Source organism: Bombus fervidus, chromosome 6 (assembly GCF_041682495.2).
Source record: "Bombus fervidus isolate BK054 chromosome 6, iyBomFerv1, whole genome shotgun sequence".
Classification (NCBI taxonomy): Eukaryota; Metazoa; Arthropoda; class Insecta; order Hymenoptera; family Apidae; genus Bombus; species Bombus fervidus.
In genome coordinates this window covers 18,613,566-18,638,156 of record NC_091522.1, presented here as the reverse complement: position 1 = coordinate 18,638,156, position 24,591 = coordinate 18,613,566, and the positions used below count along the sequence as shown (strand labels likewise).

Below are 24,591 nucleotides of genomic sequence, written 5' to 3'. Positions count from 1 at the left end.
ACGATTTTATCCAAATTATTCTCTAACGTGTTTATCTTATTCGAATATGGGAGTAAAAATAATAAGACGAAGGGCTTGTTCGTCAGAAGATAATAACAATCGTCCAAGCTGGCCAGTCGAAAACATTTCATCCAACCCCGTCTATCTATTTATCTACGTAAGATTTGAAACAACCGGGCTTTGTCTGCTAAATCATCTATGTAGGATTTAAAACAACCGACCGTGAATGTACGAACTAAAAATCTATTGAAAAACAACGCGTCGTGCTCTAAATAGACATAGTTGGCGAATATACCGCGGAAATAAAAATATCAACGATGACCGTGTATCCGTGAATAAGAGACGGTATATCGTCAAGCTAACCTTGATCATGTTGCAATTTCGCAAGTTCGTTTCATTTCGATCTACGTACACAAACGCATAACAGCACGTACGTTTTCCATGATCTCGTCAAGGGAGCCCGATCACCTTTTTCTTGATATACGATACAACTTGATATACAAAGATACGCAAAGTAACGGAATAAAATACAAACGAAATGCGAAATGCCTGCTAGAAGATTTATCTACAGAGAGAGAGAGAGAGAGAGAGAGAGAGAGAGAGAGAGTGAGAGAGAGGTGAAACAGGGAGAAAGGGAGAAAAGGGTGTCGTCCGTGCCTGTTCAAGGGGAACGCCTCAAGCCTTCCTCTCGGTTGCGGTCTCCTCGAGGTCTGGGTCTTCGTTGATGATGGAAATGTCTCGAATCGAGGGTCTGCGTGCTTTCCAGCCCTCGGGGGATGCCGTAGGAACCGTGGTTTTCTTTAGAAGTTTCGGCCCTGTCAGCGAGATAATGATCGCACCGGCTGGAGCGGTGAGGAGAATCGACAGGACGCACATGGTCACCATAGTCTCGGCATAATACACCTGTTCCGGGTCATTCGGGTTCACCTTATCGAGAGTAGTGGGTGCAAGCGCAGCTTGTACGGTTGCCTTCGCCATCCAGGATAAAGCGATGAATACCTTTTCCTTGAGGTTCAGTTTCGAACCGATTCCGACAAGAATGGTCACCATGATGCGAATTACTATACCTGCTAGCAGGCAGCTTACGCCCAAGTACACCGTTTTCCCCTCCAGTTCGTCGATCTTGATTTGAGCACCCGTTACACCGAACAGAATCGGTTCGCAGATCATCCAGAAGATCTCGAAGGCTGTTGCCACTGGGTTCTGCAAAGAGAACGTGCAAAGATCAGCGAGGTTGACAGTAGCTAGCGCTACATACTAATATCTACTATCTAATAGCTATTCTAAATAGCTCGTATTCTGTTAATTGTATCGCAATCAATTAGATTATAACGAAGAACAACAAGTAGATTATAATAAAGCATAATTCTCGAAGTGGCACACGTAGGGGCCAGCCACGAAATTTCACAGATATACTTCGATGGCTCTGTAACGTTAACGTTTAAAAAAAAGTTCTTTTTTGCTCTTTACGCGTATGAAGACGTTGACGCAGCGAGACAACAAAATATATGTACGAGCGCGGAAGGAGAGAATCACAAAGTTGCTCTGTTTCAGGCGGTTTGCGAATATTAATGCGACCGACCGTAATATCGTAAGTTGTATAGTTATCGTACTACGCATATCGTAGGTTATCGTTTCAACGCAATATACGTATTGCGTGATACGTGATATACGTGACGTACGTGATATACGTGACGTACGTGATATACGTGATATACGTGATACGCGTGATATACGTGATATACGTGATATACGTATATTAAATCAACAATTTTTCAGACATTAATCGTTTAAAAGGATACTCGTCGGAAAACCTTTTAATAAAATAACGTAGATCATTTTGAAGAGGGAAATTTCAGGGAGCAACTAGACGGCTTCGAGTTTGTCGAAATACTCGTGATACTCGTGGATATTCTCTGTTGGAGTTTTCGTTACTCGATCAGCGATAGTCCGCTGTCGTTTGTTTCCAGACAAACGCGATACACGAACAGTTGGCCAGCAACTAATCCTCTTACGCCTGGGTATCGCTATGTAACGGTGACGCGTTCGTCAGGCGTTCACCGATCGTATCGCGAAAATGCGAATGAGAGAAACAAAAGTGTGCGTGGAAAACGCCAACAGCTTATAGGAGTATCCTTTTACAGAATTGCGTTGCTCCTTGCGAGTCAGGTCCTTCAACTTTTCCACCATTGTTCCGAAAAACCACTTTCAACTCGGCGTATGTTCTTCGTGGGACAGATTTTGTCGAAGTGCGCAGTTTCTTTTAAAATTCGCCACGGTCGAAGAGGTATATCGAGCGATACAACGCGCAAGACCGTTGTTAACGAGAGATTTTCCGATATGATATATCAAATATATATGCTTTCGAATTACGCATATATCGGATATAGCGGATGCTTATAATGTATTATCGAAATCGATAAAATTAACGTTAAAAGTAATTTCCCGTTCTGCGATGAACGAGAGAGTCCCTTGATAAAAAATGAACTAGCACGGCAGTGATTCGGCCGTAATTGGACCATTTGATTTATGTACCCGGTAACGATCCCCGGGATTCTTGGTGTGTCGCCAGTTTCTATATTATATCGTATGGACGTTAATTTTTTTCACAACGCCTTTAAAACTTGCATTAGCCCCGATCCAGCCCCGAAGCTGGATTATTCTTGTCACGAGAGTCGAATATTTCGTAACATCAACAACCGGCTGAAGAGCTTTCCACTCTTATGCGATAATTAAACTTATACAAGAAACGATATCCTTCCTGTGATTTAATACGATGAATAGAGTAGTAACACGTAAATGCAACTTGAAACGTAATAAACGCGAAATATGTACCTATGCGAGCCACAACTGATATATATATATATATATATATGTGTATATGTACTGATATATAATTGATATATTGGCATAAAGAGGAAAATTATCAGTCTAGTTTATCTTTTATTTTTTATTTATATCGCCAATTGTCTTTCTCTCTCTACTTTACTCTATTCTTCTTTCATCTTTATACGCTAATTTTACCATACATATCTTACACACATATAAATACACGTATAAATATTGGCTCGTTTTACCTATTTAAGTCTAAATCGCTGAGGTTGCATTTCGCTTAAACTTAGAGAAAACTTTTAATATCCTATTTAAGGTATGAAACTTGAAACACATTCCGTTCGTGAAAATACCATTCGTGATTGAATTCCAACTACTATTGGGGTATAGCCGAGCTACACCGTTCAACAAATACGACCGTGATGCGCTAAACGATTGTAAAGTATCGTAAAGCCGAGTGGAGACGATAATATCAAATATTAAATGTAGCACATCGTAGTACCGATATCTCTTTGGTCGTAGACTTTAATCGAAGTAAAATCTTTGGTTATTTAAATCGTCGTAAATCTAATTCTAACAAACATAATGATAACTCACTTTCCTCGCTCGTCTTTCTCATAGTCGTTTTGTTACTTTCATCAATTAGCACGGGGTATCGCGATCAAATTCTTTATCGCGTCTTACATATGGATCGTTAAAACAGGAGTTTGAAATTTTCACGATAAAAGGAAAGGACAAGTATATATCGGTGGAAAGCCGAGCCCGTTGATAATTAAAGTTTCACGTTACAGGCATTTTCCTCGAGAAATCTCCGGCTAAAATAGGCTTCGAATCTCTCATGAATCACGGCTTCTCGGTACGTGGCAACGCCACGATACAATTAGCTCGCTCTGGCTGGCGTCGTAATTCTTCCATTCTCTGTCATGATAGATCGTCAATATCATTAATATTTCGCCTTGGATATTGCGGCTCTTAATAACGTCGACTTAACGGCTTCGCTCTTTCTCGCTGTAAATCAACATCGTTAATGCCAACACGCTGTTGGCTTTATCGTCTCACCTCCAGTCATTAGAACGACTAAATAATTTCTCTGCGTTGAATAGCTCCGGTAGAATAGCCGTACGACGTGTAGCGGTCGGTGGTTGTTTCCCCGTTGGAAAGTTTCCGTTCAAGTACGTATCGATATTTGTGATTTTCACCGCGATATTGAAATTTTTTATTTATCGCTTCTCCGAGCGTAAACGGATGAATATTACCAGATATCGATACTTTATTTTAGTTGTTTCTCGAGCAAAATTGCTCGTACAACCACAGCGAGTCGTTATTTCCGTAGTTTATTAACTAAAGGCAAAAGTAAGAGGAGATAACTGGTTCTAGGTTTTAACGAAAGTCTCGAAGCGAGCGAAAAGAAAAAAGCTCTCTGGGCGATTCTTTAATGCGATTCGCGTTTCACTTCGCTGTATTCGTACGATATAATAAACAACACCAACGACGACAACGCATACACACACACGCGCGCGCACTTGGCAATCCGCGATTCGGCATTTTCAAATAATTATTTTATATTAATTAAATAATTTTTCATTCGTGTCGAGCGTCGAATCATTTTCTTAGCGTTTCTCGTGAATTATTTCGCGTAATATCCCTCAAAGAAAATTCAACGGCATTCCTCAGCTTTTGTCCGGGTTCGTTTTTCAAGCGAAGACAACTAGTCTTAAAGCTCGCCGACTAACATCGAACCGTCCTTAAATTTGTACAAACTTTCCTAAACGTTATTTTCATGTTTCTAGTAACCTTGCAAATATTTAGCGTAAGTTTCAATCGAAAGAAAAGATCGCTACGTTGAGTACAATTATCGTCAATCGTATCGTGGCTGATAGTAAGGTTACGAATATTTCTATCGTATATATTATATAATACATATCGTATTAACGTATTCGATAATTCAGCTATCGTAAAATGGAGGTGAATGATGCCGTTAAAGAGTTGCGTATTAATCGCGTATTTGAATAATAAAATTGCAAAGTTTAGGAAAAACGCTGTTAACTCGTTCGACGACCTTTCTTTTCTCTCGCGAGAGATGCGAGATATCGATCGGTGAAAACGAAACGACGAAAATTTGGATGCACCGATGTGACACGACGCGACCGCAACCAAGGATCAATTTTGTCGTACGTCATCGATAGAAGCCGACGCGATGCGGCGCGATGCGGCGCGATGCGGCGCGACCGTACTTGATTTCGTGTAATTGAATCGCATCGCTTGTACACCCGGTATGCGTTAATTAACGCGGTCCGATCGAATAAGTTAATCGGCGAGTGTGCGTTGCCAGTTCTTTTCATTTCCCACCGAATCGACCAACTTCCTTTTCCTACCCCTTCGCCTTTCTCCTCCGTTCCCTTTTCTACTTTCTGCCCCGTTGCTGCTTCCTCGCTGCTCCCCTTCTTCTCCTTCCATCGTCTTACCAACGGCTAGCAGCGCTTTGGCGAGAGGCTTTCGGCGCGACCTGTAACCAGAGCAACCCTCGGTATTTCGCATAATTAACGAAATAATCGATCGTCGCATTCTTTTCATCGCCGATTCAGCGTCCCTTTGCCGTTTCGTCCCTTTTTTCTTCGTACGCGCAAAGTAGTTCAGCTTCGTGGGACAGATAGCTTTCTGTATTCGTAAAACCGATACACACGCGCATTAGAACGTAATGAGAAATTAGTTGCACGATCTTATCTTTCCTTCGAAGAAAGTCCGTTTCAATTTATCGTTTGAAAATCGCAAGGTTTGTGTTATACACGCGTTGCTCGAACGAGAAACTGCTCTCGCGTACCGAAACACACTTGTACCGAACCGTTCCGATATCCGCCCACCGAACATCGGAGTCGAATCGAGAGCCGAGAACATAACTAAATCCAAGGGCTTCGTCAAACTCTAAAGACAAACCTTCCTCCTGTAAACTACCTTGGAAACCAGCAAACCCATCCGCGATTTCATCTCCTAGACGACGGATACGCCGCAAACCCGTGCGTTTCTCTCCCTTTTACCTTAAACGGAAACAAACTTTGTTACTGCCAGCTGCCAGCTGCCAGCTGCCGCTGAGTTTAAGCTAACCGTACGACGTCTGACGTTCCTTCTTGTCGCCAGCCACTTCCGCTTGGACATTCCGTATGTTTGGTCGCGATATTTTTCCTATGCGGACAGGTGATTTGTCCGTTAGCGATCCGTGTCTTTGTTTCCGATCTCTTCTAGAGATCGACGCGTTGACTCGTTCGACGGAAAGAGGAACCACCGGTCGAGGCAAGAGAAATATTTTCTAGGAGTTGGCAGCGCTTCCTGTCTTCTTTTTAGCGTCGTTGGACAAAAATTCGATTCGACTGGAGAAACTCGTCGCTTCGATAATCCTATCGAGGCTTTGCGATAGAAATCGTCGAGCGCGTGTTTCACGTAACTTTTCCAGGCAAAGCATCCTGGTTTAGTGCAACGCGTCGAACGTTCGTTAAGCGTCGTTTACTGAATCGTTAGGAGCCGCAGCTTGGGACAGCGCGTTTTATCGAATACGTTTACGTTACGGCGTATTAGCGGATATACGGAGGAACCTGGGACGAAGCTAGGGGGCCACTAGGATGGAGATAGGCGCGTACGTACTCGGCGCTGGATTACCAAGCCGTCGAACAGGTCTCGACTCGAACGTTAGGATTTTGAAATAATTAGAGTCGAATTTATATGAGAACGGAAGTATGTACATCGTAGCGGAGAACCGTGGTACAAACGTGTATGTGACGGACATCCAGTGACGGAAATCCAGTGTACGTATACGATATTACGTACGCGTGTACGTTCGGTTTCACGCGTTGTCGTTGCGAGGACCAATTGCAACAGCAGACTGATCTTCCTCCGATCTAATCTCTGATTCAACTAACGTCCGTATAGAGAATAAAAATGAACTGGTCTTGCAAGAACGGAGAATCAAAGGAAATTTCGGTTAAATATCGGCGTTAGATCGAAATTACGTTAGACCGTAAGCAGCAAGCGTTAGAAGCAGTGGAAGGTTTCAAAGAACTAGAACGTTAGCTCTTTGTTCCGTCGCAGACGAATCAAATTTTCGCTGGCAGCCTTTCCGCCGAAAGCCTCTCGCGTTGAGAAAACTTCGAAATGCAGTTTTCCCCCTTGCGTTTTAGCATAGACACCGCGAAGACAACGTTCCGTCCTCTCCAAACGTCGTTTAACGTAACTCGGATTTTCTCGTCGCTTTTCATCGAGAGACTCGAAACCGTCCAAGACCGTTTGTCCTTTCATTAGGATTTAAGCTGTCGCGAACGAATCGACGCAAGCTGAAAGCGTTTCGCCGTTCTCAACCGACACTTCCACGCGTTTGTAGTCGCGATCAACGCGAATCAAACGGAATCTTTTTGGTCGAGTTAGTCAAAGTCGGAAGTAACTTAACGAAACGAGAATTTTAGATCGGTCCAGGTTTTTTTTTCGAATCGGATCGTTTATTTGCAAAGTTACGAATTAGTTGATACCTGTCGGTTGATAGATCTGTGGTATCGAAACGCGATTAGCGAAAAGCTTTTGTACAAAATTAAACAGACGCGAAACGCGAGAGGAGCGTTTATCGAAAGATTAGCGAAAGAAAGTTAAAATATTTTACCGGTCGTGTTGTCCGAGATTCGAGCGTTACGCATCATTTTGGCAAATGTTTTTAGTTAAAAGTTACTCGCTTGCTCGAGAATCTGCGGTTTTTCGAAATAGGGAGACTCTGCCGTCGTACACCGACGAGGAGCGGTGTAGCTTCAAAGTATTTTTCAGAACTAATAACCGGAGAAACGAACAACTGCATATATTAATATTCATCTTACAACCTGTCATTCTCGACATATCGCTTCGAATCGCTATAATTATAGAATATTTTATATTACGATATTTTTACCCTGATAGTGCTCGATGCTTAGTCGTAATCGCGTTATCTCGTATTTTCAAAAATAATTCAATTATTTTATCTGAGAGAGAGAATCATTTTCATCTGATACTCGATTCCGTACATGTCGTCTGAAGCTTCGCTCAATTTTTCCGACAATCAGGTCGAAAAAAAAAAAAAAAAAAAAAAACAAAAACTGTCAAGTCACCGCTCGTCTATCTAATTCGGACAGAAGATTCACAAATCACATTTCCATCGTTCGTCGATCTCGTTGCCGCTACGAATCACTGGAGCGTCTTTAACGATCGCGAAATGTCCATGGAATATCGCTGGGATTACCGAAACGTCGTAAAAGCATCACGTCGCTCGTAATACCGAGATTGTGCGGAATTAAATTAAATAAATCAATATGCGGTTGTGTTACCGTCAGGTAATCTAGATTTCAGGTAAACAGCGACGGTAAATATCGGGACTGGTGGCGCGACGTGCGAATTCCACTGGCGTTTGCGAATGTGCATCGACGTATTTCCATATTATTTGGATATGGAACGGGAGGAGTACGAGAGGAGTACGGGAGTAGTACGAGAGGAATCGGTTACGCGTAATGGTAAAACGGATCACGAAACTATAACTATAGTAGTATCGATTGAACGAGGATCGCGCATCCGCGAGTTGGAAACTTGGATGGATTTCAATTTCCATTCGTACCATTGTAAAATTCGTGTGACTGGAATAAAAGAGAAGCGATGTTTGGCGATAAAGGCGACGGTCGCAGTTAACGGCTGACGATTTTTTGTGAAAACGTTGTAAACAAACGGGCGAATGTACGAGGTGAATCGTGGTAAATACAAAAGAGGTAAATTTGCTTTATTTTACGAAAGAAGAGACGCGGTTGTAGATGGAAACGCGAGAGCAGTGCTAGATGTGGAACCGCGGGAAAACACCGATGGATTCGGCATGGAATCCCAGAACGTAGACGAACGGGTCATCGTCGTGCCAGAAGAAACGCGACGACAGTCCGCGGCAAGAAATCGTGGTACATTGGTCAAGTTGAAATCGCATTTCGCGATCGGAGGATCAACGTTGACAGAACGGAGACGTAACCTGTGCATAAAGCGAAATCGTATTTCGATATTGACCGTGCGACCGCGACACAGGCTACGTGCCGAGCCTCCGAGTCGAAGGATTTACGAGCAAAGTGTGAAAAATATTAACAGGTTCGCCGTTACGGAATCGCCGGTCAACGGCAACGGATTTTTCCTTCGAGTTATGGGACGTGGCGATAAGCGACAGCGTACTTTCATCACCGTCCAACCGTCGTGCTGAATTGTTGGTGCTATTGAAAATAAAGCGATTCGTGTAACGATGAAACTAAGTAAAAAGGAGAATTATCGTTAGCGCGTTATTGTCCGACGTTAAGAATAATTGTTTCAGTGCCGTCGAGGGAATAAAGGCGTCTAGTTTTACGACCGTGTCGATCGCTAAACGTATCGGAAATATTTCCTTACTGATCGTTGCGGTTGTTTGAATTTTTTGCCGAATGATCTTGCCTTAACCACCGTAGACATCGACGATCGCACCGGTTAGCAGCGGTCTCAACCGCTGACAACGAACTTCAACTTAGATCCCCCCCATACAGCGGCCGATATACGTATTTAAGAAAGACTTGGTAAGCCGTCGAGGGTTTCCTCTTTGAATCGAGAGTATAAAGACGCGATATATGGCTACACTTTAGTTTCGAGCAAACAGATACACGACAGTTAGTTAGTTAGTTACGTTCTCGCCCATCAAACTACGTTTCATCGCGTTTACCAGTTGCGAATTGTAATACTTGCTAGTAAGTAAACCATTTCCAACGTATGTATTTATTTATATTTGTTATTTTGTGAATTAATTATCATAGATTCTCCGTTTTCTACGCGTGAAACCGTTGTCACGTTTGCTCGTTTGGTTTATTCGAAATCAACCCGAGTCCGGGAAAATCGTTCGACCCGCGGTTCTTACTGTTTTCTTCGCCTTCTTAAGAGTCGCCCGACAAGTGGTAGTAGCCCCTTTCCAACTTTCTAGCCCGTCTAGCAAAGGTAAGTTGGAATTACTCACCTACATACTTACCGTACACACGTGTTCCATCGTATTTTTCCCTTTTCGAGTTTCGTTAGTTTTACTCCAGTCGACTAGGATTTTGTCTCGGCTATCCGAATTATAATAAACATTAACATTTAAACTTAAAGTTCTTTCGCGTTCTATACCGTTTAGTTCTTTTTTTTTTCTTTTAGTCAGAGTCTTCTCGCATACGTACAATGCTTTCCCTGGGCTTTGTCGATACCTTCTTTATTTTATTTTAATGTTAAATATCTTAGTTAGATAGCCAGTAAGAAATTAAGAAATCGTAAAAATTTACAGTCGTTTACCGGTGTCTCGATTCCGAAATTGTGGCGAACAAACTGTAAATTGATTGATACATTAAAATTTGCACGAAATAAAATATAATAATTTTCTTCGATAATTCACGAATAACGAGCAATACCGAGAGCCCGATAGGTCGATTGTATATCTTACGAAAAATGTATCGATCGTATGCGAGTGTCCGTCTAAAGGATCGATGCGAACATCGAGAATCATAATTTTTTGAAATAATGTAAAACATGGATGTCGTCGTTTTGTCTACTAATTATCGACGTTCCATTACACGTATTTAGCCGAACCGGCGATCTCGAAAAGCTTTTGCTCCATCCGCAGTTATTAACACGGTATTGTTCCCATGTTAGTCAGTTTCCATGCTTTAACCATTTCCACGCAATTTAACGATCGAACGAAAGCTTTCTACTCTACAGGTTGTCAATTGTGCTGAAATCATTTTGCCCCAGATAAATAATATAATATCTTGTTTATGTAATTAGCGATCTCTTCCCCGAACATATCATCGATTCGAGCGAATTTGGGCAAAATATACGTAAATGTGATATATAATTGCAGAATACTCGCAACGTGCGCAAGCACTTGGTAATTACATTTAAAAATTTGCGAAGACAGTAACGAAAATTGTTCCAATTGTTTAGAAATAATCGTCAGTTGTTATCGTATCGTATGTTATCAGCTTTTCCACGTAATACGAAAAAATGTATGACGATCTGTTTAAAATTAGAACGCTTTATCATTGCGCGAAGATCATGGCGAAAATGGCGAAAAGTAACTTTGAAAGAATAACGCAAGTGTATAAGAAATTGATTATGACGTTATTCAACGTCTCGACCTTTAGATCGATACGGCGAAGCCTGTCGTAGATGATTGTCTTAAAATCTATTGGCACCGGAATACGACTGTCACAAGGAGAACATTTATGATTCCGAAGATTTTTATCCAGCTCGTATCGGCGTACCGGAAAACGATCGATTCTCCGCGTCGCATCGGCTCGATCGATTGTTATTGGCATCGTCGATTTTTCCCGAGGACGCGTCGCCGCGATTCGACCAGTCGCGCTAATCGTTCGAAACAAACGACGAGGACAACGTCGGTCATAATGCGCTGGCAATATCTGGCCACAGTCGCGTCACGAAGAGTACGTGCCAGCTGGTGAGCGCGACACGCCGATGGCTACGTGTCCAGCAACCCCAACGTTCGAAACGAACGCCGCGCCGTCGGCTTGAATATTTCACGAACGCCAGGAATTATCGCGACCGCCTCGTGAACGCCGACTTCTCGACATTCCAATCGTTTTGCGATTTTACGACGGTTTTTCGTTTCTTTTCGTTTCTTTTCGTTTCTTTTCGTAGCGTTCCGAAGTCTGTATTTAGGTCTAGCCGGTTGCTTCACCTCTGCTAAGAGTGGAACGGTTGCTTTCAATTTTGATAAGTTTGCATCGGATCGGTAAAAAACGTTTCTTCTGTTTCAAGTAATAATTGAAGTTTAGCAGAATTTGAAGATACATTTTTCACCAAAGTTCTTTCGTTCTAACGAACTTTTCCCGTCGATGAAGGAAGAACAAATAATCGAGTAGATCGGAAAGCCTCGACTCTTTTTAAACGTATCGTATATCGTATATCGTATATCGTATATCGTATATCGTATATCGTATATCGTATATCGTATATCGTGTATCGTACGATATAGCAACCAATATTTTTCTGTAAGATTTACGATACAATATGGAAACATGTTCTTCGAGATATTTTATGTATCTCCTAAAATAAATATCGCTCTCTTTGTCTGGAATCTGTCTAGAACAAATTAGTTTAGGGTCTGGCTATGAATCGAAAAGTTTGACAACAAAAGTTTGTTGCAAGAGCATTGGGATTCACTGTCGCGAAAGATTTTTTTCTTTCCTAATTTCTAACAGAAATCGATCACCCCCTTTCGGGGTAAAGTCTCGACGTTGGCATTTTACTTTCGACGATTTAGAACCTAACCCCAAGTTTTATAGAATCTATTTTTTCGAACGTGGTAAAATTCAATAGAATAGAAAATAAAAAGAAAAAAGAAAAAAGAAAAGAATAGATATTCTCGGAAGAAACGACGAAATGGGTTAATGTCCGCAGTAGTAATGAAAAAGTGGGTAGTTTAGTTTTAATTATTGCAATTATCGCGTCGAAGGTAATTGATTTAACGATGGCTATATCGGGCTATCGATGCTTCATTCTCATTTAAAGAAGGAGAGGGACATCTATGACATTTAATGAAGCGAATGGTGATATTCGAGTTTACTATTGTAGTTTCGTTACGATTCGATTAAATTGAAAGCAAATAGCACGCGCAAACTGAAATTATTTTATTTACGAAGACTTCGGGTATATATGTATTTCGGAACTGAAACTAGTTCATCCGATACACTTCCATACAAGAACGTACTTTTCTATTTTTGTAGGATTGTCGGAAAATTTATAAAACCGATAAACATATTTTGTGAACGTATTAAGCTATAAAATAGGACTTAGTTTCGAATACTGATTTCGATATAACAGTCACGTGTGAAACATTGATTTTCTAAAATTGAAAGTTAATGCATAGAATACGTACGGTAAAAAAGTTTCCTACACGGAAGAAACCATATTTTAAATAAAATGGTCTGTTTTTATGGTAAGAGAATATTCTACGCTAAAGATAAATTGGGAATGTGATAGAACAGGAAACACTATATCGTATCGTATCGTATCGTATAGTATCGTATCGTACTGTATCGTATCGTACTGTATCGTATCGTATCGTATCGTATCGTATCGTATCGTATCGTATCGTATCGTATACGTATCGTATACGTATCGTATACGTATTGTATCGAGACGCGAAAAAAATACGTGTGAAAGAAAGATTTGGGATAAATTTTACGCGTCACTTCCATCAGCATCTATGGCGTATAAATCTATACTTGCGTTTAAATCTAGCAAGAGTATGTTTTAAATCGTAATGAACGTGTAATTATACGGAAATTATTTTCATAAATTTTTCCAAGTTGTAGATAAAATAATTAAAATTTACGAGTAAACAAAAAAAAGGGGGGGGGGGGGAAGAATAAGAAGAAGAACAGAAACGACATGAAAATTTGTCTGTGTATTTAATTACACAATTAGGTTGATTTGCAAACACTTTTCGATATGGTATTAATGGATAATATATACATATATACACACGTGTATAAAAACAAGTCGAACCGATCGATATTTGTACAAAATTTCGTTGCGTTTCTCTAAATATACAAAATGTACTAAGAAATTTTGATCGACACGTTTTAGAGCATCGTGCGTATTTAAAGGAGAAGGCGCAATTAGAAGCGACGCGACGCTTACTGAATTTTCCTTGTAAATATGTAAATGTACTTACGTCGTCAACTTCCCAGCCTTGTGTCTGCCAAAAGTAGCAACTGACGAAGGCCGCTGCGACTACCGCTAAAGGTCCGGCACCCCCTAGCTCGATCGCCTCGCTTCCGAATACTGCCAGTAACCCACCTCCTAATAACATCAGTACTCTCATAGGCACCATGAAAGGCTGAAACATCCCGAACGAGCAGATCGATTAGGACGGCCTTCGAAGATAGTCGTCTAACTTAATCGGAATTCATTTCTAAAGTTACCGTACTACCGTTGCGTCAAATCGCGAATATTCGCTTCCGCTTTTTCAACTTGATTCCGCGAGAAAAACAAGGGAATTTTCGGTTTTTATAATAATTCGAGCTAACGATAACCGAAGAAAAAAAAAAAAAAATCGTCGAACATGCGACGCGTTTGATAGGTCGATAGCCAATTCGATGCTCGCAACCGCACGTTCGACTATCCGTCGATCGACGACGAACCAAGCTTTCGTTAGAACGAGTACCAGAAAATGCCTGGGCAAAATCTAGAGAGTGTCTACTATCGGAAGGTCTTCGATGGTCTTCTTCTCGAGAAGAAGAGGAGAGGTTCGAGCGGCCGTCGGTTACCGTATTTGGAGAAAAAGGACTGTAGAACAGTTTTTTTTTTTTTTTTTTTTTTTGTCTAACTAGAAAGCAATTTTTATCCTTTGTTCCAATTTTCATACTTTCGATCCTCCAATCCCGTTAAAGATCCTTCCACCTTTACGATGCACCTGTTTCCTTGAAAACGCGATACGCTTTAAACGGTTTCTTCGAAAAGCCTTTCACGATTTTTCGCCTCCTCGATGCTTAACGTCGCCAATATTTCGCTCGATCGTCCGTTTATTTATTTGCCATTGATTAAAAAATAACAGCGGTGCTTATATTTACAAATTTTGGTCAAAATTTGATTTCGTTATGTGGCTAGAATCGTTGTGAAATTGCAGCAGAATTTTATTGATACTTACCTTAAACCGAAAAACATTTTTGGAAAAGTATGGTAAAGCGAAAGATTGGCTGGCCAGAAGCATTGCGACAAATGCTTGGCAATAATTTAATGTTTAACGAATATCTCTGTTCTAAGTAAAGTTAAAGAAAGCCGATAGAATGAATATTTTACGCAACTTAACAAACTTTATCATCCTATACCGCTATTTTTTTTAACCTGTATTACGCATACATTTGCGTAAAATTTGAAATTACAATTTTATTTTAGCTAGTAGAAACTAGCAGTTTATTCGCGTGGATTAGTCTCGTCGATCAAAGGTACAAGGTAAGGTCGTTGAAACGTCGATACGTAGATGCCGAAAAAAATGTACAGAAAGTATTGGAATAAATCGAACCGTATGTACCGTGTACTCTATGTTGTAAGTACTTTTTACTCGACTGATAGATTTTTGCCTTTTGTTCGGGAATTACTTTGCTCCGGTAAGATTATTCACAGATTCGTAGGCACTTGTAAGAAATTTATCATGTAAATTTTCATCGAATAAACGAACTTTCGAGTTAATTACTTCTACGTAACTAACTTGTACAGAATGTATAAAATTAGTTTTACCGGAACCAGAAGCCGATTAATCTCGTCTACAAAACAGATCGAGTCGCGAATCCGTTCGTGTCGACGATTGGATTATTCACCTTGACCTCCTCGAAAGTGCTCCACTCTGCTTCTTACCCACGCTTCTTTTCTCCGCTGAATTCTTTCCAGCTACACTGCCGCTTCATCTCCGGGCAATTTCGTTGGCGGAACGGTAAATCCGTCCGTTTTTAACGAGCGAGTCGTTAAGGGTAAGCCACAGTTTGCGAAGCAGCAGGGAATAAGACGCTAACCCCCCGCCCCTCGTCGTCGCCACCTTTATTCGTTTTATTCGTTTTTTTTTTTCTCCCCACGAACCGTCGAGCGGATCGAAGATCCACTTTCGTTTGGAATTTAATTCAATAACGCCGCGGATTTGTCTCCCTACTGTTCTCGTCGTTGTAAACTTTCACCAAGGTCGTTTCTTTTTCCACGTAGACAGCGAAATTAAGTTTACCGGTGCTCAATTTTCGTCCGAGTTTCGAACGACGAATATTATTTTTGTCGCGCGTTAGGGGAGGTGTACGCGCGAAACAGGCAGAGGCGTCGCGAGTCTTTTCTCGGCAATATCTCTGTGTCGAAATGTTCGTTCCAACAAATTTCATTATGGCCACTTTTAATTTACCTCGTGGAAGCTACACGTTCTAAAGCTACGGTTAGAAAAGATGAAATATCGTGGAAATATAGGGAGAGTAGACGCGCGATGATACGTAATTTTGAAAAGAGCGCCGAAAAGAGTATTTTGATGGCGCGATGATAAAGCGTACTTATACTTCTGTAGCATCGTTTTTTTCTTTTTTTTTTTTATTTCTACCTAAGGAACGTTACGAAACGTGAAGTTTTATCGTCGAACATATGGACGTATACGGATATATACGGTTTTAAAATATCCATTTATACAGATATTTTTTATTTTTTTCATTTGACAAACTCGAACGATTCATGCTACGTACCGACGTCTTTATCGACTTTTTACACGGCTGTAAAATATCGTTAGATTCTCTTTGTCGGTCTCAATTATTTTCAATTATACGCTGTACGACGTGAATAACGTATTCTACGATGTTTCAAATACGACGTAGTGCTCGGCGTTTAACAAGTATTTGGTAAAGTCTTTCGCTTTAAATCGTTCAAGTTGATTTCGTATTATAATTTATTACGATTTCAATTTTGCCTGTTAAAGTTAAAGTTTATCCTACTGACTTTTTCTAATTATATCAAATTGTATTAAGTTTAAAAATCTTGAATCGTAAAATCGTAGTCGTACTTGGTCCGAAATAAATTCGCAGAAATTGCGCGAAACTCGCTTCCCATTTGGAGCGATGAAATTTAAGAATATATAGGGAACGAGGCGAACTTTTAAACGCTCGAAAGTAATCTGAAATTTTTAGAAGCATCCAGCATCCGCGGGGAAGCTCGGTATCTGGTATTCGATGGAACCAAGGGTCCTACTACCGTTGCTTGCCACCGTGCGAATGAGTTTCACGATACGATGCGACGTCGTCTTCTTTTCTTTTTCTTTTTTCCCTCTTTCTCTCTCTCTCTTTTTCTTCCCTTTTCTTCCGTTTTCCCCATTCGCGATCGATCTCCGACAAGAAACGTAGTCAAAAGGATTCGATTCCAATATCTACCGACTATCGTCACGATTTTTCTCGCTGCTATTTTCTATGCATACGATTCTTCTCTCTGTCTCTGTTTTTTTATTTTCGTTGAACCAACCTCGTTTCGCGAGTACCGAAAGAATTTATTGGTTCTCCGAGAGAGGGATTAAAGATTGATATTTATATCGACGGGACGTAAAAGGTTATTTTTCTAGAGAAATATGGGACAAGGATTTCGTACTCGTTCGATATTCGACGCTATTGTGACAAAATATTCTAATTCTTGCGTGTTTCGTGGTACGTAGGTAAACGATAAACGGGGATCGTTTCTTCGGAACGATATTTCGTTTCCGTACTGCCGCGTTCCGAGACGCCGAACGGACAGAAAAGCGAACCAACGTCGTGCCGCTTTGTTTCTCCTCGGCCGAATCTATCAAGAGCTTTCGAAACTCTACGAAGGTGTACGGACGAGAAACCGAGAACAGATAGGAACGCCAAACAAAGAGAAGAAAGGTTTAAAACGCGAATGTATCCTCGAACAAATGTAACGAACGTCTTTGAAAATACGTTTAAGTACGGTTAAAGCTTGTTCGCCAAAATCGAACAATTATTCGACAGAGTGGAATTACATTTTTTTATCCATACGATAAAACCTTGATTATCCGAACCAAAACACGACACGGCTATTCGATAGAGTTTCGGTCGAGAAGGCGAAAAAAACTTTTTGCGCGAACCAGTCGACTGGCGAATATATTTTTCGCCAACGCCAACAACGGTGCGAAATGTCGCGAAACGCGACGGGAATGTCTCGCACGCCTCTGCTGTTCGAATAATCGAATAACCGTTTTTCTATACAACTAGGTTGCTCATTGTGAATTACGTATGCACGTCGTGTTACGGATGGAGTATATTATATACAGTTTTCGCCCGTACTTTTCCAATTCTTTCGAACGCAAATGGTGCCGTCATTTTGTTTTAAAACGTTTCTCTGAAATCTAAGCAACGAGTCTTAGCCGCTGCAGGTATCTTATCCGTTGGGAGGTGACACCCGCAAACTACCGTTCTCGTAGCGATAAACGTTTGATCTTCCTCTACCACGAAAGTCCATTTTCCATAGTATATAAGCAGCCGAAAAACGAACAAACAGAACTTGCGGCGATTCTTCGAGTTGCTCTCAGTGCCTCGTATAGCCAACAGCGCGTCGATACGACCAAGCGATCGTAAATCAAACAGTTTAGACGATACGTGAAACGGTAAAAGGGGGGAAAAAAAAAGAAAGAAAAAGGAAAAGAAAAAGAAAAGGAAAAGAACAAGAAGAGGAACCACGTTCGTTCGCGATTGCGAGAGACCACAGTCCTTCTTGCACGCAAGAGCGCTTACCTCGAAATCTCGAGACAACGAAGCTATCCAGAGAAATTTCTTCGATGCGATTATTATTCGATCGTGATTCGCGACTATCGAGAACGCGTCCTTACGAAGCTCCGCTTCTTTTCTCTCGCGGCGTTTTCCATCGTCTACCGTCAGTCCCTTTCGCGATTGGCCACCGGAGAGCCGTTTTTTCGAGTCTAGAATCGGTCAAGTACGCGATTCGAAGCGAATTGCAGGAAGAAAGAGGTTGATCGCACGGGTGGCGGAAGAGCACGGGAGGCGATGCAGGTGGCGATGCGGCGAGCAAGCGCCGGCCGGCTTTCCGACCGAATCCGTACACAAACGTTTAATTCGCGCGAATCGATAAAACGCCGTTGGCAGCGTCGCTGGCTAACCCACCGGCTTCGATTCAATTTCGAACCTTTTGCAATCGATATCTCGCGGACAGCGGCGCGTACGCGTCACGCGTGCAAATTGAATATTGTTCCGGAGCGCAACCCTCGGCCAGATATCTTGTTGCGTATGATCGTATTCGTGGACGGGGAAAGGTTCGTTGCACGCGTTTGTTCGCGTCTGTCGCGTCTAACCCGACTTCTCGTCGCACGAATGATTCGTCGCGCGACCAACGTTCGCGTATCGAGCGAAATTTCTCTCGCCTTGATTATTTTTCTTTCCGAGGGAAGAATTAAAGGTAGCCTTTAACCTTAACTACGCAATGGTCAGTACGGTTACAGTATGGTTTCGCGTCTCTTGCGCACTCCGCTGTTTTCTTCTTTTTGTGCGCACGTCCTATTTATACCATGCAGTTCGTTAGTCGCTACTAATCGAATAATCATTTATTCGACGGATGTCTGGATTGTCGTATTCTTGTTTAAACTCTGCGTAGAATTCGATATTTGGTACGTTGATCGTTTCGTGCGCTAGCGTTATTAATTCTTCTTACAGCCGATCCAAATGGTTTCAGTAGGTAGCAAGTAGTGAATATCATCGAACGAGCGTCATAGATGGATCGAACGGTCTCGCTCCGATCTGAACGCGATACGATTCGTTTGAAAGACCCAGCGATTCTCACCGTGATAAACGTTAATACGATTTGTCGCGAGAGGCGTGAACGATGGTATACCTCCTCTGGAACGTCAACGAGATATTCTCCAAGTCGGTGTTGGAAGATGCTTTTTGCGCCCACTTGGCGCGTTTCGATAAGAAATGCAACTTGGGGCACACCGAGTCGATGTAACACCGATTCTAGAAAACAATTGAGATTCGATATAAACGGCACGTGAAATTTTCACGTAGCAGCGATTAATTTTGCCGACAGATGCCAATTCGTAGAATGTAGGATGTGATTGTCTCGTGAACTTTAGAAGCTACCCACTAACGCTTTTCTTTTTCTCTTTCTTTTTCTCTATCTCTAGTCGATTAGTTACTATTCGTAATTAGCGGATTAATCCGAAAATGACCAGAAGTAGAAATAAGCGTTGAATACGAGCAGACAGTTAGTTGGAGAATAAACGACGAGGGGAGACGTTTTATTCACCGCTGAAACGTAAATCACGGCGCATTGGTCGCAGCAGGGGCAAATATAATTACTTATCACGGTGAACGTTTGGCCAAACCTCGGAGTCATTCGACCGTGGAATACGTACAAATTTAGTCAAGGATCAAAGTTTGCTTAGGTTTAAGCACGTTCTACCGGATCGTCGCGACCGAGGACTTTGCGGCGAGTAGCCTCTTAGGGATCTAAACTATGTTCTCCGTGCGTATTAAGTATGAATCGCGTAACCGTCCGCCTACGTAAACTGCATCCCATTCTTGCGAGTAGCAACGATGCGATTGAAATTGAGATTTGAAAAATGGAGCAGAAATTACTTCCGCTCTAATGGCGACGCTGTGCGTTCATGGACATTTTAGATGGCATAATATGTACACGCAACCGTACAGTAGGTAAGTTGTCCTCGTCGTACAAACAGATCGATTCGTCTAGCTAGCAGGACAGGAATACGTAAATCTGGAACGATTAATTATATCGTACGTAGCGGTACGCATCCTTAACGAAGCGATGTCTAATGACTGTTCGTAAAAATCGATCGTGTAATACGAGAATTCGCCATGTCACGTGTATATGTGCGAGCAGTTTTCGATCGACACGAGAAGACGTACAATACTTTTCTTAATTATTGCTTTTTTTCTTCCCATTTTTGTTAATCGCATCGTTACTTTTACCACATACTATTTAAAACGGTTGTTACGCCAATAGGAAAGGATAATTGTAAACCCTGGAAAATGTATAGGTTCGGTAGATAGCTTTTGTCTTCTATTATAAACATGTGGCAAGAAAAGAAATTAAAACTATTTCACGATTGTAAAAACCTTGTACAATGAAAATCAATGGAAGGAACAGAGAAGAGAAGAGAAGAGAGGAGAAGAGAAGAGAAGAGAAGAGAACGAAACATAGATAAACGAACCTGTTTTCCAATTATTCGAGCAAAAGAAAGGATTTATCCAGCCACCTTTGTCCAGCGACAGCTAGCGGATCCTTCGTCAACATGGAGAAACGAACTTTTGCCAAGTCCTACTTAAAATTGGGTCTTCGATCGTTTACTTTTACTCGGTTCGTAATTTTAGTTGGAATGGCGATTAAAAGTTCCAGAGGGTCTTAAACTCGTGGCATATTTTTCGATTAGTTCGCGCGACTGACAAAGTTTCTTCGAAGATGCGATCAAACGTAACTCGGTTTCTTCGTTACTATATAATCGTAAAAATAGTTGAGAAAGTGCATTATTGCGTTCGCGCAGCACGATGAAAGGCAAACGGTCGTTGGATCATCCATACGCGTATCCAATTTTGTATCGTTTCATGCTCGATAGGGAGAATTCGACTGGTAGGTCTGCGGACGGTGATTATTCGCGTTCGTTTTTCCGGTCGTTAAACGAGTGGTATTCTAGGAAGGAAAAAAGTGTGCGAAAAATCTGCCAAGATAGATAGGGGAGAGAGCCAGGCGGGGTAACGATCGAAAGCAGGCTTACAGATCTAACGGTAGTTGGGACGTTCGTTCAGTCCGCCGGAGACAATCGGTCGTGTTGGAAGAGGGATCCAGTCATCCAGATCCAGGTTAAACGGACGTAAAGCAACGTGACTCACGTGCAAAGACGAGATACGATCGCGAAAGAAATAGCCAGAAACAGCGTGCTTTTTCTACGAGCTTGTTTTCTACGTACTTTTCTACGTGCTTTCTACCAGCGGATTCAGCTTCGCTCGTGGTTAAGGCCGGATGAAAGCCGAGCGAGAGCATCGCGAATCGGACATTGTGGAAACATTGTTTTCTTCGCGAAGAGCAAGCGATCGATCGGTGTTCTCCCGAGACACGATCTTTCGCCGAGGGAACTGAAATTTCGATGAGCAAAGTTTCGACGAACAATTTCTCTTTTTATTCGATCATATCGATCATATCGATACATTGGTACGTTGGTACATTGGTGCGTGGCAATTAACGTTAGTTGGTAACAATGGCAATAAACGGCAGCTCTTTTAAGAAATGTGCGTTTAGCAGCGTGCGTGGATCCTGACGCAGTGCAAGGAAGAATTCGACGTGGCGACCCGGCAAGTTGTCGAGTTTTCGAGTTATACAGAAAGATATGTTTGGCAGTGTGTGTAACGTGTACGCGTAATAATAATCGAGTAATCGAATGGTAGTAATCGAATTTACGATACGCTTACAAAATCGCGTGAAACGAGAATCAAGTGGTGCGTGGGTTAATAATGGTCGTATAATATCCGCGAGGTGGCCGGATAACCCGACCAACCTATGATCCGTTAATTTATTGATTTTTTATTTATACGCGAAAGACGACCGGTATCGGTATGAATTTAAGTAGTAACTAGGGCTTAAGTCTGGACTATATAAAAATGCGGTCATCCATATGCCAGAACCAAGCGTAACTGTAACATAATCGGAGCTTTTCGCGAATATCTCGGAAACGAAAGTCGAACGGGGCGGTTACGTGTATGGGAAAAACATATTTCAAGGTTGTAATATAATTCCCCATTTAAAATATTCAAGTTGGCAAGACGCGTATGATTCATCTATCCGACATATTCGATAAATAGAGGATGGATAAACAATTTTGTACTTTTCAGACGAAAAAGTTTGCCCTATTTCCGCTGAAAAATTCAAATCGAGATTCTTGTTAGTCACGATCGCGTTAAACAACGAACAACCAGTTTCTATCCGCGATGGCTAATCGAAATAATCGCCGCGTCTGTCGCGTTAAAATTTCATTCGTCTCGCCGTCGTATCGGTCTTTTAATTTCTTCTCAAGGTGTCGTCGGAGCTGGAATTCGCTACGACAGATTCCAATCCCGTAGCCTCGTATCGAATCTCGTCGGTGACAGATGGCGGTGACGCGGGTTTTCATAAACTTTGTCACAAATCGCGTTATCGACGCCAAATTCAACGACGGATGTTACTTTAAAATGCAGCCACGATATTTTGCCTGATAAATATCCTCGTCACCGTGTCGATTTTCGTTAAAGCTACGCGTTTCTCGTCGGGTTAACCACCTTAAGCGACGCCTTTCGCTCGTTTCCTTCGATCTTGACGCGTTCCCGATTTCGACGATGTTTAAATATCGACAACTTTGTCCTACACACGTGTAGGAGATGGCAGGCCAAAGTATCGATTCATTATTTCCTCGCTATCGATAAATACTACAGCTACGTCTAATCCCTGAAACTGCGAGTTGTATAAGCAGTTCTAGCCTTTGTACTCGGAGAAGTGGGAGGCAAGCCTAATTTCGACGCTCGTTTCGATCGTAAGAGCGACAAAATCTGCCCTAACTCGAACCGATATCCAACGATATCCAACGACGCGAAAGTTGGCGCGTTACCGTTACGCAAATCAACGCATTTCCAACGAAACATCGAGACATTGTTCATCGCAACTAGATCAAACGAAACGATTATACCGTCGACCTGCTGTCGGAGAAATCACCGATGTGTGTTTACCGATCCAGGCACGCTCCTGACAAATCATTTTCCAACATCCTGTGCAATTTTTTCAAGTCGATCGTTTCTCGAATTAATTTCTTCGTTACTTTTCGTTACCTGTCGCCTTCACGTTTTTCTTTCTTTCTTTCTATCTACGTTAACATACGTAGTATCTGTACACGCCTATGTACATAGTATGTACGTACTAAACTACCTATCGAATCGTTATTCATCGCTACGACGTTGAATAAAATTCGACGCGGTAGCAAACAGGCTCGTTTTCGAGTCGTACGATCGTTGCTCGAGTTCTTACGAGCGTCGCGCGATAGACCGGCGATCCGCGTCAATGTCGTTTCCGCGAGATCCAGCCTCTCGACACCTTCCTACGCGCCACCGAAAGATGTACACCCGCTGCTTGAGATTCTTGTCACGCGGCGAGATGGCGAGCTCGTCCTCTTCCAATCCCTTGGACGTACGTACGATCCATTTCACGCTGCGGCGAGCATACCCGCCAACTAGAGTTTTGTTACGATTGTTCGGGTTTGCGGCATTGAAAGAATTTCAATTTATTGTAATTCTATGGCGAATGAAAGCGCCTTTCTTTCTTCCTGTTACGCTATTCGTACGCTATTCTACGATTTAATTTTGGTGAATTTTAAGCAGCAGCTGTTTGTTCTTGGAAGGAGTTTGCAATTCGTATCGTTTGACACATATCCTATAAAATTACGACGTTAGAAGATTTTTATATTTGTATATCTTAAATTTTTAAGTCGAATCTTTTTATTTGTTAATTTAAGCTAAATTAAGGTTGAAGAGGCTGTCTGTACGAGTACCGCACTGTATCGTATCTGATATATCTGTGAGGTAGCTCCAACCGTGTCCATAGGCAATTGTATCGATATCGATATCGATAACGATAACGATGTCCACTACTATTCCCTGTGCAGAAACGTACTCGAACAGAGACACCAGAGACGATCGTGCGGCTCTGCCGATCGACCTATCGGTCCGTTTCTCGCATTTTCCATTTTTCCGCTTTCTCTTTGGCTTTGCCTCGAAACACCGTTGGAAATCGCATTTCTTCTTACCAGACTATTTGCCCTGCCTTGCCGAGATGAAATTTATAGCAGCACTCGATCCGTTCGAATCTTCGTCCGTATTTATCGTTTGTCGCGAATTCTCGTATCGCGTGCTTCCACCCTCGTGAGAATTACGATACTATTTTGTCATTATAAATTTACGTTCTGCGCGATCGAGCCAATTCTATCTCGTTGCACTTTGATTTCGTTAAAACGGTTTTTGCCACGGAACTTTTATCGTACCAGACAAGGGGACCAGCGGTTTGCTATTTTTCAACATCACCGTCGAACGATTTGTTCGATCGTAATTTGCAATACCAAGTAGTTACGACGCTTGAAACTACGAGAGAAAGTCGATTTATTTGTAATTCCTAATACGCGTAACCTTCGACTACCTCCTCGATGGCCTTGAAATACGT

General features: G+C 41.8%; 1 protein-coding gene across 2 annotated transcripts in view; it reads right to left on the bottom strand.

Moving 5' to 3' along the window:
* Window positions 1-531: 531 nt before the first annotated feature.
* Window positions 532-24,591, bottom strand: part of Nha1 (Na[+]/H[+] hydrogen antiporter 1) — a 99,380-nt gene continuing 75,320 nt past the window's right edge. Inside the window, exons 5-6 of one of the 2 annotated variants that reach the window (XM_072005279.1) lie at window positions 13,556-13,720; window positions 532-1,203 (exon numbers count right to left, since the gene is read on the bottom strand). In XM_072005279.1, coding sequence (XP_071861380.1) covers window positions 676-1,203; window positions 13,556-13,720 — 693 coding nt within the window. In that variant the 3' untranslated portion in view covers window positions 532-675. The remainder of the gene's footprint in view (window positions 1,204-13,555; window positions 13,721-24,591) is intronic. The other variant, XM_072005280.1, reaches the window with a different exon arrangement.